The sequence below is a fragment of the Penicillium canariense genome (genome assembly GCF_028826845.1).
Source record: "Penicillium canariense strain IBT 26290 chromosome Unknown utg000001l_segment0_segment0, whole genome shotgun sequence".
NCBI lineage: Eukaryota > Fungi > Ascomycota > Eurotiomycetes > Eurotiales > Aspergillaceae > Penicillium > Penicillium canariense.
Window position 1 is genome coordinate 6008618 of NW_026622728.1, and position 11526 is coordinate 6020143.

General features: G+C 49.9%; 5 protein-coding genes across 5 annotated transcripts; 3 read left to right on the forward strand and 2 right to left on the reverse strand.

Moving 5' to 3' along the window:
- Window positions 1-1276: 1276 nt before the first annotated feature.
- On the forward strand, window positions 1277-2616 carry N7482_002041 (uncharacterized protein; the record flags this gene model as incomplete). Its single annotated transcript, XM_056684166.1, has 5 exons — window positions 1277-1518; window positions 1595-1796; window positions 1849-2180; window positions 2280-2364; window positions 2425-2616. 5 exons carry the CDS (start codon window positions 1277-1279, stop codon window positions 2614-2616), a joined length of 1053 nt encoding a protein of 350 aa, XP_056547772.1.
- A 1315-nt stretch (window positions 2617-3931) lies between these two features.
- On the reverse strand, window positions 3932-5424 carry N7482_002042 (CDC2/CDK family serine/threonine-protein kinase; the record flags this gene model as incomplete). The annotated part of the gene is made up of 2 exons (XM_056684167.1): window positions 3932-4793; window positions 4865-5424. 2 exons carry the CDS (start codon window positions 5422-5424, stop codon window positions 3932-3934), a joined length of 1422 nt encoding a protein of 473 aa, XP_056547773.1.
- A 319-nt stretch (window positions 5425-5743) lies between these two features.
- Window positions 5744-6713, forward strand: N7482_002043 (copper chaperone CCS1; the record flags this gene model as incomplete). Its single annotated transcript, XM_056684168.1, has 4 exons — window positions 5744-5761; window positions 5827-5899; window positions 5976-6110; window positions 6181-6713. 4 exons carry the CDS (start codon window positions 5744-5746, stop codon window positions 6711-6713), a joined length of 759 nt encoding a protein of 252 aa, XP_056547774.1.
- A 754-nt stretch (window positions 6714-7467) lies between these two features.
- On the forward strand, window positions 7468-8362 carry N7482_002044 (uncharacterized protein; the record flags this gene model as incomplete). Its single annotated transcript, XM_056684169.1, has 2 exons — window positions 7468-7683; window positions 7748-8362. The coding sequence occupies 2 exons, from the start codon at window positions 7468-7470 to the stop codon at window positions 8360-8362; spliced, it is 831 nt and encodes a 276-aa protein (XP_056547775.1).
- An 81-nt stretch (window positions 8363-8443) lies between these two features.
- On the reverse strand, window positions 8444-9290 carry N7482_002045 (uncharacterized protein; the record flags this gene model as incomplete). The annotated part of the gene is made up of 3 exons (XM_056684170.1): window positions 8444-8781; window positions 8840-8964; window positions 9043-9290. The coding sequence occupies 3 exons, from the start codon at window positions 9288-9290 to the stop codon at window positions 8444-8446; spliced, it is 711 nt and encodes a 236-aa protein (XP_056547776.1).
- Window positions 9291-11526: the final 2236 nt, after the last annotated feature.

The following is an 11526-nucleotide window of genomic DNA, read 5'->3' on the forward strand; positions in this document are numbered from 1 at the left end:
CCACCCCCAGCGGGCCAGCCAATGCGGATATAGTTGTTTGTTCCTTCGTCAGCTCCTTGTGACAGTCCAAAAAGGCTGCTATAATCATATGCGTATTCGCTCCTCCACCAAATAGCACCGAGGCGGTGCACTACTAGGAATTAAAAATGTATCTCGAGAAGATATAGAATTGACATACTCCGATCGCAGTGCGCATTTTCCTTGTTCTGCCACTCAGAATCGGATATGGACGGGCGCAACACGTTGTTAAATAGGTCCAGCTCCAGGAATTCTAGTTCCACGCGACTACAAACCTCCAGTTTATAGATTCCTCCCTGAGATGGCCACCCTGTAACTTCAACCCCGGGCCCGTAGCCATAGTACGCCCAGTATTGTGGGTCGGGTGTGAAGTGATTTTGAGGGCTGATGTAGTCATGATTCACTTCCTTTAGCATCGTCGATTATTCCTGAGCATCCACGTAGTGTGAGCGTGAACACGCCAGGTATCCCAGCCAAGCTATCAAAGAGGGCACAAGCACAAGTAGTGGGGTCATGGTCCTCACCTTCAACACTCCTGGGTTGGATCGCTAACGACAACGTGGTTGAACGAGGCTAGAGTCTGAATCCTATCGAGGGACGGAATGAGCGTCGCGTTTTCTCCGTAGGCATAGAACCATGGATCCACACAGAGGAATCTCGCGTCAAGGAGGACCCCGCACGGAAGAGAAGAGGGGTAACCGCGACCTGCCGACTAACTCATATAACCCATACCCATACCGGAGCGATGTGGGTTAGTCGGCAGGTCGCGGTTAAGGCAACCAGCAGGATATGGTGTCATACTTTATCCAAACTGTAAACACTGTTTAGCACCACGAATTCATTTCCATTCATTGGCATCGGTGTGAATTACAAATTGGAGCTTATCGGTGAGCTTGAAACTTCCACTTCTAAACCTGCCTAGGCCTCTCTCGCCTGGGGGTGAAGAAAGAGCAGCAATTTGTATTATGTTTGTCCCATGGTTGAGGCCTGGAATAGAAATATTCTAGTAACCTTCTGGAAACCTTCTAGAAACCTTGCACAAGGTAGGAATCCAATACAAGATGTGTCATCGATGACGCATTGAGACAACCTCCGCGAGGCATTTACCGCAAATGGTAATTTTGCCTCCAGATATACTTCCGTGGCGCGACGAGTCACGTGCGAATACTTCACCACTGCCATTTTTCGAAAGTCTTCAAGTCTGATAACTATTGGAAGATATCGTTGCTACGCCTTCTTATGCAATGAATGGTGTCTAATGGCATTCACCGCAGACCAAGATCGGGCCATAGAAATTACGGAGCGGATTGGCTCCTCGATTTCACTACTATGCTCGTGCTCAGTCATTGCCATGTTCTTCTTCGTTGAACATTTTCAGACCCCTATCCACAGACTCATCTTCTTTGCCACCTGGGGAAATTTGTGGTCAAATATAGGCATGCTAATTGCCTTGTCTGGTATTAGAAGAGGAGAGAATTCGGCGCTTTGCCAATTCCAAGGGTTTCTAATTCAATGGTCAATATCTTCATTCCCCATTACTCCATCATTCTTTGCTCACTGTAAAATCCTTATATAGGTTTCCATCTGCTGACGCATTTTGGTCACTCTGTATGGCACTCAATATTTACCTGACCTGCTTTCGACGATATGACATGACAATGTTGCGAAAGCTTGAGTGGCGATACTTTCTCTTCAGCTACGGCGCGCCCTTCATTTCGGCATTCATATATCTTTTCATCGAGACAAGCGCGAAGGGGAAGGTATACGGATCAGCTTTTGTGAGCAAATTCATTTGTCCTGAATATTCTCTATGACTGATTCAGCTTCTAGATTTGGTGCTGGGTCACTGTTGAATGGCGTGGTCTCTATCTAGCTGTTTCCTATGTGCCAATATGGATTGCAAACATATTGACTATAGGGATTTTTGTCTGGACCGGCCGTGAGATTATTAAAAGCCGAAGACAGCTCCATAGAGTCATCAGCGATACATCTGCGACCGAAGATCGCCCAGATGGCACTTCCAGGTCTTCAGAACGTCGACTAATGCCCACCCAAGACGTTAGGGGCGACTTTGCGTGCCAAAACACTAGCCAATCAGGTAAGCCACTTATTCTGCTCACATCGACCTATGTCTCGGAATCTGAGCGACTGTCGTGGATCATGTGTCCTAGGCATGGTCCCTGCACTCAAAGGCACCACCTTGTCTAACTTGCTCCAGAAGAAATCGCTTCTATTCATCAAGAAGTGAGCCATCCCTCCAGGTCAGGTACAAGTATCTCACAAGCCGTCGTCTGGCCTTACGCGAAACGTGCCATACTTTTCTTCGCCTCTATGGTAATTACATGGGTAAGATGTTCTGTCAAGAAATATAGATTTTGAATTTTCGGCTCATGCTACGGCTATCAGGCTCCTTGCACAGTTAATCGACTATACTCTTACGCTAATCCTGGTCATCCATCATTTGCCTTGAACTATTCACAGGCATTGCTTCTCCCACTTCAAGGCTTCTGGAATTCTTGCATCTACATGTCGACTATTTCGTCCCCGGTACAGCGCTTTCTTCAGTGGAAAAAAACCTGGAGGCGGAGTTCGGTTTAAACCGGGCATATAGCCTTTCTACTTTGTTCACATTTTTCCCTTTTTCGTCTGGTTTAACAGCAGGAACGTTCCAAGAGACTCTCATGAACCTATACAAGATTGGGGTTTTAAGTATTTGAGAAGCACACTGCACATTTTTGGCCTCAGCATCTGTTGGGAAATTTGCATATCGACCGCGTTTCAATACTCACACAAGGCCGGAGAGCTCTCATTGTGGTTCATAGATCTGGGATGACATCAATTTAATCGGTACAAATACTTTGTAGAAGGCGGCTGCAAAATAAATTGAATACTGTTCATGGATCTCAGCCCAAGAATGTGTACCCGCTTTCTGTCAAATGCTCAAAGGCCAACAGCGATGGGCTTCCTCCAGCGCTTGGGTCAACTTTCGAGAATCGATTCCAGGTATGATAAATAGAAGTAGAGGAGAGGAATCTCTAGTTTTTGGAGGGGGGATGTTCTAGCGACAAGTTCTCACTTGGCACATAATGTTTGTATGTTGCGATGAGGACCAGGGTTGATTTATATAGAGAGTTAACTCCTCTCACGCGCACAGCCGATACCAGAAATTATAAGCCCGGTCCAGTTAGCTAAGTAGAAGTGTTGGAAGTTACTATAGTAAAAGCAAGAATATGTTACTTCCTAGCCTTCGCTCCTAGAAACATTAGCAGGTAGCAGTGTAGTTATCGTTGGAGTATATGAAAGAACAGACTGGCAAGATGAAATCGAATTAGCCGGCCAGTCTGAGCCTTAGGGTGAGTGATCGGTTACTCAAGGAGTAGCTCAGGGATTCTTATTGTAGCGAGCCCGCCCAGGGTTGCGGGGTGACTAGCTCACCCTTTGCTCAGGGAGCCGATCACTTCTGGAGGCGGCGGTTTTTCCGTCACCTAGATTACTTTTCCATTGATAATCAATTTCTTATACTTCTATTTGATATAGCACATCAACTCCCTAGATCCTTCGGTATTATATACCGCGCTGGCTGGGGCTTAAAGGCTTCATTCCCTTATGGCCCGCCTCCCCGCAGCATCGCTGCGAAGAGGGGGAGGGAGCGAAGTTCTGTTGTAGTCTGGAGAGCAGGGCCGCCTTCTGACAATCAATTATGAGTCAGAATCAGTCCACTTTGAACATATGTGTCAACTACTGGACATAATTCAGGAAGATGGATTTTCATGTACATGGATGACCATTCCCCTCAACGACATCGCCGCGTTATGATCGGGCAAAACTGGAAGTCGATTTCGTTTTCCGTTTGGTTGCAGAGTGGTGCCATTATCAGTGCCGGTTCCACAGCTCCTCACCTTCTATGGGTAATTTATCCCAGGCGAAGCGTAAATCCTGCACCGGCCTCGCCTGAGTCTCCTCCAGGCGCACCGCCAAATACACCCGCAAAGTCCAGCTCAGGTGCATCTTGGCCCCGCTTAGGGGCTTCAGGTGTATGGTGGCGCCTCCGTTTCTCCATACCAGCCTTGGATGGGAACGTCGGGAACATCTCTTTGGGCTTGGGACGAGGGTCCTCTCGGAAGTATGGATGTGCTAGGCACTGCTGTGCAGTTGGGCGGGAAGCCGGGTTCAGTGCTAACAGTGACGACAGCAGGTCCAAGCCTGCGTTGGTGAGATATGGAAATCGCGAGCGGGGCAGTAATGGTGGATTTCCAGCAGGCGATGCAGACGTCGGTGGCAAACGCAATGATTTTGCATTGGGCAGGGATCGGAAGCCTGGCCAGGTCTGCTGATTTGGGGGGCCTGTCAAGGCAAAGATCTTGGAGACCTGGTCAACTTCGTTCTTACCCTGCAGCAAAGGCTCCTTGGTGAGAAGCTCGCCGAAGATGCAGCCAACGCTCCACATATCAATCTCCGTGCCATATTTGTCGGCGCCTAGTAGGAGCTCCGGGGACCGGTACCAAAGAGTCACGACGAGCTGAGTCAGCTTGGGTGGTGGATCGCCATAGTATCGCGCCATGCCAAAGTCAGCGATCTTGACCTCACCCCTATTGTTCACGAGGAGGTTGGAGGTCTTGAGGTCGCGATGCATGATCCATTGTGAGTGTAGGAAGTCAAGACCACCCACGACCTGCAGGAGTAGGGTCTTGATCTCGGACGGAAGGAATGGTTCGCGTATCTCATCTAAGAGGGTTTTGAGGTCGTGTTCGAGGAAGTCCATGACCAAGTAAACACTGTAAGATCGGCTCATTAGCTTTGCCGCACTTCGCCGGCGTATTTGACTGCTCTGGGGAATTCCACTCACTCATCCATCTTGTTACCCATAACCACTTCTCGTAGATAGACAACGTTCGGATGCCGCGCCTCCAAAAGCGTTTGAATCTCCCGTAGCCCCGTCACCGGGAACCCGTCCGGCGAGTTCTCGATCTTCAATTTCTTCAGCGCGACTACCTCACCCGTCGTGATGTCTTTCGCCCTCGACACCCATCCATACGAGCCCTCCTCAATATGATTCAGCCGCTCGAAGTTGTCAACATGCCTACAAGGTCCCCATTCACTCACAGGGAACCTCAGCAAGCTTGACTGCTTCTTCGGCTCCTCGCTCTTCAGGACTTCGTCGGCCGCCGAAGGCGCATCGGGGTCATTCGACAATCTCCTTCGCTTCTTCGGCGGTCCCACGTCCCCATTGACTCCCTGTGCTGTGTCGGCCGACTTTGTGGGAGCCGGAACTCTGCTGGCTTCCTCGAGCTGGCGCTGCTTTTCCACCTTGGCGCGGCGCTTCTCCTCCTTTTCGCGCCTGCGCTGGGCGATGATTGCTTCGGTCTCTGGGTCGTCGTTTGCCCAGCGCGATTTGGCGACCGACATGATTTGCTCGGGGCGTCGGGCTGGGCGCAGGAGGGGGCAAGTTGTGCGGAAGGAAGGAGGAGGTTCGGAATGACGTGTCGTGTCCCTGGGAAAGCGACGGGCCGAAAGGCAGCTCCGATTTGAAATCGAAATCCCCCCGCCGCGCCGATTCCTGGAACTTGCCAGTCACTCAATGCTCTAAACATACCTAGTTGGATCACTTGAATACTCTCTCTCTACGCATCTTCCTGCCTATTATTCCGATTCCCTGTCGCGCTCTGCGACTGTACGCCTTCGATCGCCTGGAAACCCCCAGCATCGGATCTACTTCTTCCCCACCATGATTGAGCCTTTCCAGGTCGGTCTGCCCTGACACAACTGGGCTCGTGTTGTGCTGCATACTGATACCAAATCGAATTCTAGACGACCTTTGCGGTCAATATGACCTGCGAGGGCTGTGTGAAAGACATCTCTACTTCCCTGAACAAACTTGATGGTACGATCTCCGCTCAGTGCGACCGAATCATGCCAGCCTCCAGATACGTTCTCACACCTTATCTCCATCTACATAGGCATCAAGAAGGTCGACGTAAACCTTAAGGATCAGCTCGTCTTCATTGAAGGCACCGCGCCCCCGAGCTCTATTGTGACCGCGATCCAAAATACCGGCCGGGATGCGATTCTGCGCGGAAGTGGCACCACAAACAGTACGCTTTTTATTCTATCTTAGGATAGCGCCTGCGGAACCATTTGCTAAATTATACTTGCTCCCAACAGGTTCAGCTGTCTGCATCCTCGAAACGCATTCCAACGCCGTCTCCAATAAGATCCGCGGCCTGGCCCGCATGGTCCAGGTCTCCTCGAACATGACCCTGGTCGATCTGACGATCAACGGTCTCGCGCCTGGCCACTACTATGCTACTATCCGCGAGGCAGGTGACATTTCCCGAGGCGCCGAATCGACGGGCGGCATCTGGGAATCTTTGAAAAACAAGGTGCTTGGCTCGGACGCCGCGGCCCTGCCGGCCGAGAAGGAGCCGCGCGGGATCTTCGGCAGTGTCGATGTTGATGATAAGGGCCGCGGCAATGTGTTCTTGGACCGACCTGTTGCTATTTGGGAGTTGATTGGACGGAGTATGGTTGTTTCCAAGAGCAAGGAGGGTCCGTTCCGGCGCGAGGACGATAACACCCTGGTCGGTGTTATTGCGCGCAGTCCTGGTGTGTGGGATAATGATAAGATGGTCTGCTCGTGCTCTGGTAAGAATGTTTGGCAGGAGCGACAGGAGCAGGTCAAGCAGGGAATGGCTTAAGCTTGGGTTTGGGGGTGTAGGCTGAGATTGACTGGCGGGTGATTTTCCTGGAGATGATGATGTACGAGAAATGTGGTGCATGCACTCAATACCTAGTATCATGCACCGAGGGGCAGGTTAGACGATCTATGTGAATACGCTACTGTAGTGTCGATGTCGCTAAGGCGGGGTTCATCGCTTCCAACTACCAAAAGTACATATCGAGGTATTATGTAGTTAGGTGGGGATGGCTTTTCGGTCACAGTAGTGCCGAGAATCTTATACGTTCGATTTCAGATTCGACCTGTCACTAACTTCATTAGCACCAGGCCAAAGCACATGCAGAAGACCTGATCTAGTATACAGCGGCTTCTCCACGCTACTGTATGCATCGAGCTGATGTGAATCATCGAACCGTTGGTAGCGGGGGGAGGGAAGGGGGGCGAATCAAGCAATCCTGGTGGGGCGTCATCGAAACGTGCCGTTTCTCCAACCGATGACCCTCCTTGTCTGGCCGTTAGAAAGCACACTAGCGTCCCATTATGCGCGCTTCGCAGACATGGAGTACCAGATACGATCAGTCGACCTCAGCATAAGGTTATTTCCCGGTCGTTCGTGTTCGTTGGGCGTGAAGAGAACGTGCAGGATAGCCTCGGTCTAGACTCAGTGACTAAGGGATCACGTGGGGCCGTCTGAAGCATTTCGGTTCCCCGCGACTTCAAGACTGACACTTCCAGCCGGTCGACTGGCACTGTCTCCCTCTAGTGCACTCGCAATGCTAGCTTCCAACTTCCAAATCAATACCTCAGTTCCACCGCCTTTGCCCGTAGAAAACCCCGCCACCTACTCCCCAGACGAAGTTCCATCGTGCGGAGGCCATGGAACTTTCGAGATCCTGACGATCACTCGATTTCTCGAGGAGCATGGCATCGAGTGCTGCATTGTTGGGGTCTCGGCGCTGATCTTCTACGGCGCCGGCCGTGTCCGAGATGTATGGGTTTCGCATTATCCCATCCTTCCACCGGTCTTTTCTCCCGGCTGACAACGGCTTACAGGAATGGGAGCTTTGCGTCCCCGACAACAAAGTCATTGAAGCTGCGGCTCTCCTCGCCTCTGACCTTATGACCGACAAGATTCACCCTCTACCCCCGCATTCGACTTCACATCCTTACTCATTAAGCCACACCTATCACCGATTCAAAGGGAGGGGCATTCATTTCTACTTCGTCCTTATGCCCGCTCATGACGCCCATATCCCATTCGGTCCTTTCCAAATACAACGCAGTCTAAATGGCCTGCCATACCCGACGCTACCAATTTTAATGCAAAGCTACCTGGACATGAATGATGATGTATCACTTTGTGACTGCATCGACGGGTCAAATGTCTCCGAAGAGTGGGGACGGCGGCATCTGGACCTGGACGGAAACAACGACCTGGAATGGACAAATCGTATGAACAAAGTCGTCCAAGAAGCGGCCCGAGGCAAAGGGTGGCTCTTTGTCCATTACTTCCCCACCCAAACGATCAGTAAGCGAGAAAAGTGGGAGTCCCGGGTTCGGAGTAAGAAGGGCAGGCTGGGCTGGACGACCCCAGATCACCTCTTTGACACACGCTTTCGCCTCAAAGGCTCGCCAGACCCGTGGACCCAAAAACTCATGTCATGTTAGAAAACTAAATAATGAAGGAAATGATTTAAATGATTTATTACTTTTGGAAGCTCATTCAAGCTCGGCATTTTGCAGACGGCGTCAGACGCCTAATAGTAATCTCATATTCTCGACCTGATCGGGAAACGCCACATATGCCGCTGCATATTGCGTCCAGAAATACCTCCGCTGCTCCAGATCATAGTAATCTCTAAACGTCGGGATCTGCGCTGCATACTGTGTGAACAAGAATTCCAGATCCAAAAAGTCTTTACTACCCTGTTCGCCTCTCCGGAAAAACGCGTCTAGCTTCGCATATATTTGAAAGACCAGACCTAGTACCAACACTGGAGAGCCCAGAGGCGTGGGCCTAAGTGGGTTAATGTGTTCGCGTGATGATTGCAGATCCTCTGGCGTGCCCAAATGTCCTAAGGATGGTCCTAAATATTAACAGAGTGTTATTGCTTTCTTGTTGACGAAGACAATCGTCGGACTTACCACTGATTACTATGTCCATGCTGACCGCCAAGTCCGGGACGTGAGGGAACTCGCCATCCACGCTACGCCCGGTGTCGATGAATATTTGGACGGATGTTCGGCCGTGGGTCAGGGGAAAATGTATTCTGGTGAGAGGTTAAATAAGAGAAAGGAACGAGCCATAATCCCCAGGAGTAGACTGTGCCAAAGTGTAAAACAAGTACCGAGATTGCGCGGTCAAGATCTGTTTCAAATGATCCATCGTCGTTGCGACAGTAATATCAATGTCTTGTGTCCTGCGTCGCCCCCCTCTTAAATAGACTGCCCATCCTCCAATAAAGGCATAGGTAATCTGGTGGTCCTCGAATAAGCTGGCTATGAATCTAGCCGCGAGGCCGAGCTGTAGGAGGTCCGCTGTATTTGACGGATAATAGAGCTCCGCGAAGCGATCGGTATTATAGATTTCCGCCATTGCGGGCGATGGAGGAGGATATTATTTTGATAGTCTGAGTGAATTTGATGGTGCGCGCCCGTCGCAGTGAATATAGGGGGCTGCCCATCGTCTGGTGCTTCGGGGAGGAGGGGGAGGCGAACTAATCCCTGGTCTGGTTTGGCGCCCGAGATCAGATCCCCTGCCGCTTACCGCTGAATTGCAAGTTGTACTATAGGACGACCCACGCAGAAGTATTTCCACACGTGACGCCCATAGTCGGACAACGCATCAAGTATGTTCTGATGCCCTGGGAATTTTGACAAAATAAACAAATTACTTACTGGCTTTTATACCTTGCCGAAAGTGGCTCAATATTTGGCCTTTCTGCATACCACAAGTTCACGTAGCCTAATGCCAAGAGGGAGATACTGATATGCTTCGTGGACTACTACAGTGGTCTTGGTGGTAGAGAGTATCATATTAGGGCTCTCTAAACGTATTGTTTTGCGCTGAGACAAAATAGGTTGTCATATAGTTCATAATCAATTTTGAAAAGGATGTCAAAGCTGTTCATGGCCTCAACTCCTCTCATCGCATGCCAATCAGTGTCTCCTTCATCGTATTGTATCCTTAGGTGATGTTTCCATCATTCTGCTGCTTCAATCATATCTAAGACCCCATCTAGATCCTGCACAGTTAAGCGACAGGTTTGTGAAGTAATCTCTGAGTTTCACAGCTGCCTGTACATTATCACCTTCATTATTCTTGTGCGCAGAGTGTAGTTGGATCGGCCCGAGCAGGAGGACCAAATTTGAAAAGAGGTGCAGCAAAGATACTCAAAACAATGATGAGGCGTCGGTCTCTTCTGGCAGCAGGGCAGCAGCCCAGATAACCCAGGTAATCAATGCACCTAGGGCGGTCCAGATGATCAGAACAGTTTAGATGCACAAGCCCACATGTGCTAGCGAATCCCTACGGTAAGGTAATGGGCCATTGTAAGCCTTCCTCGTGTTGAAAAGGGCTCATGCCCTTCTTCGAACGGTGGTTATATTCTTGTTCCCGCCGAAACTTCTACAGCCCCGCAGGCCGGTCACAATATGGCCGTAGACCCCGTCATTGCGGAATGCATTGTATGCCTTGAAACCCATTTCCCGAGATAATTGGGTGGAGGGAGCGTGGGAAACTGTACCACGCTAACTGTCTACTGCGCCAAGGACATCTAATTCTAAGGCATCCATGAAAAGTATGGTATGGTCTTTGTAACTGTAAAGAATATCTGTTGGGTATGAAGGCGGTACACTTGATTGAGCTTGACATCTCTACCATAGCCTCTTATAGCTATCATCGCTTCTGCCCCCAAAAAAAGAAGAACTTTGCGATTAGATAGCGGTTGGGCGAGAAGCACAGCGGAACATGCTTCTGCTGAGATGCCAATAGGAGGCTCTTCCTGGGTGCCCGTTGGATCGAAGCCAAAGAATATTTGCTGCATGAACGCATGCCCTGTTTGGCAGAGCAAGCAATGAAGGTGAGCTTGGGATTCCACTAAACAGCAAAGCTGTCTGGAGGTCGATGAAAAGTGAACACTCAAAACGTTTCTCTTGAGTATTTGAGCTACCTCCTCTCTTGGAACTGAGCGTATTTCGAATTTTATGGGGCACCTCTCTATCGACAGATCCACTCGGGATGTAGGGCAGGCTTTTGGCTGCTTAGTTGCTCAAAAAAATTGAATAGTGCGGTCAGGTACGTACTGACAGCTCCTGTACGGGGTGTGTTTGATCTGAAATTCCAAGGCCTCAGATCGACAAATGACTCTGTATCCTAAGGGTGTCGAGGCAAAGAGCAGAGAACTGATGAACAACCAGGCATGCTATTTGCCGTCGTGTGAAGATGACTTTTTGATAGACCATTCTGTATAGGCAAAATTTGTGGCGGAATTCCACCAGGAAAGAGCCTTGGCATTTCCAGGCTTATTCCACAGTGACAGAGCGGGTTTTGGCAAAGAGCCGGCCCAAATGTATTACATCTTTGAAATTTGTGGTCATAACTGCTGAAGTGAATGATAGTCCTTATTTGACAGAGTGCTCCTCAACGAAACAGCAGTTGTCTCCAATGAATAAACGAGCCAGGCTATATTCACGATTGGAGCCGGTTCCCTTTTTTAAAATCGCTGCAAGATGGTCCCAAAACGGCACGTCGGCGTCGCCAGCGCCAAGAAGGTCAATATATGCGGACATCGAATAGAAGTGAAAGAGGGTAGAATGAAGCGATTTGCTGT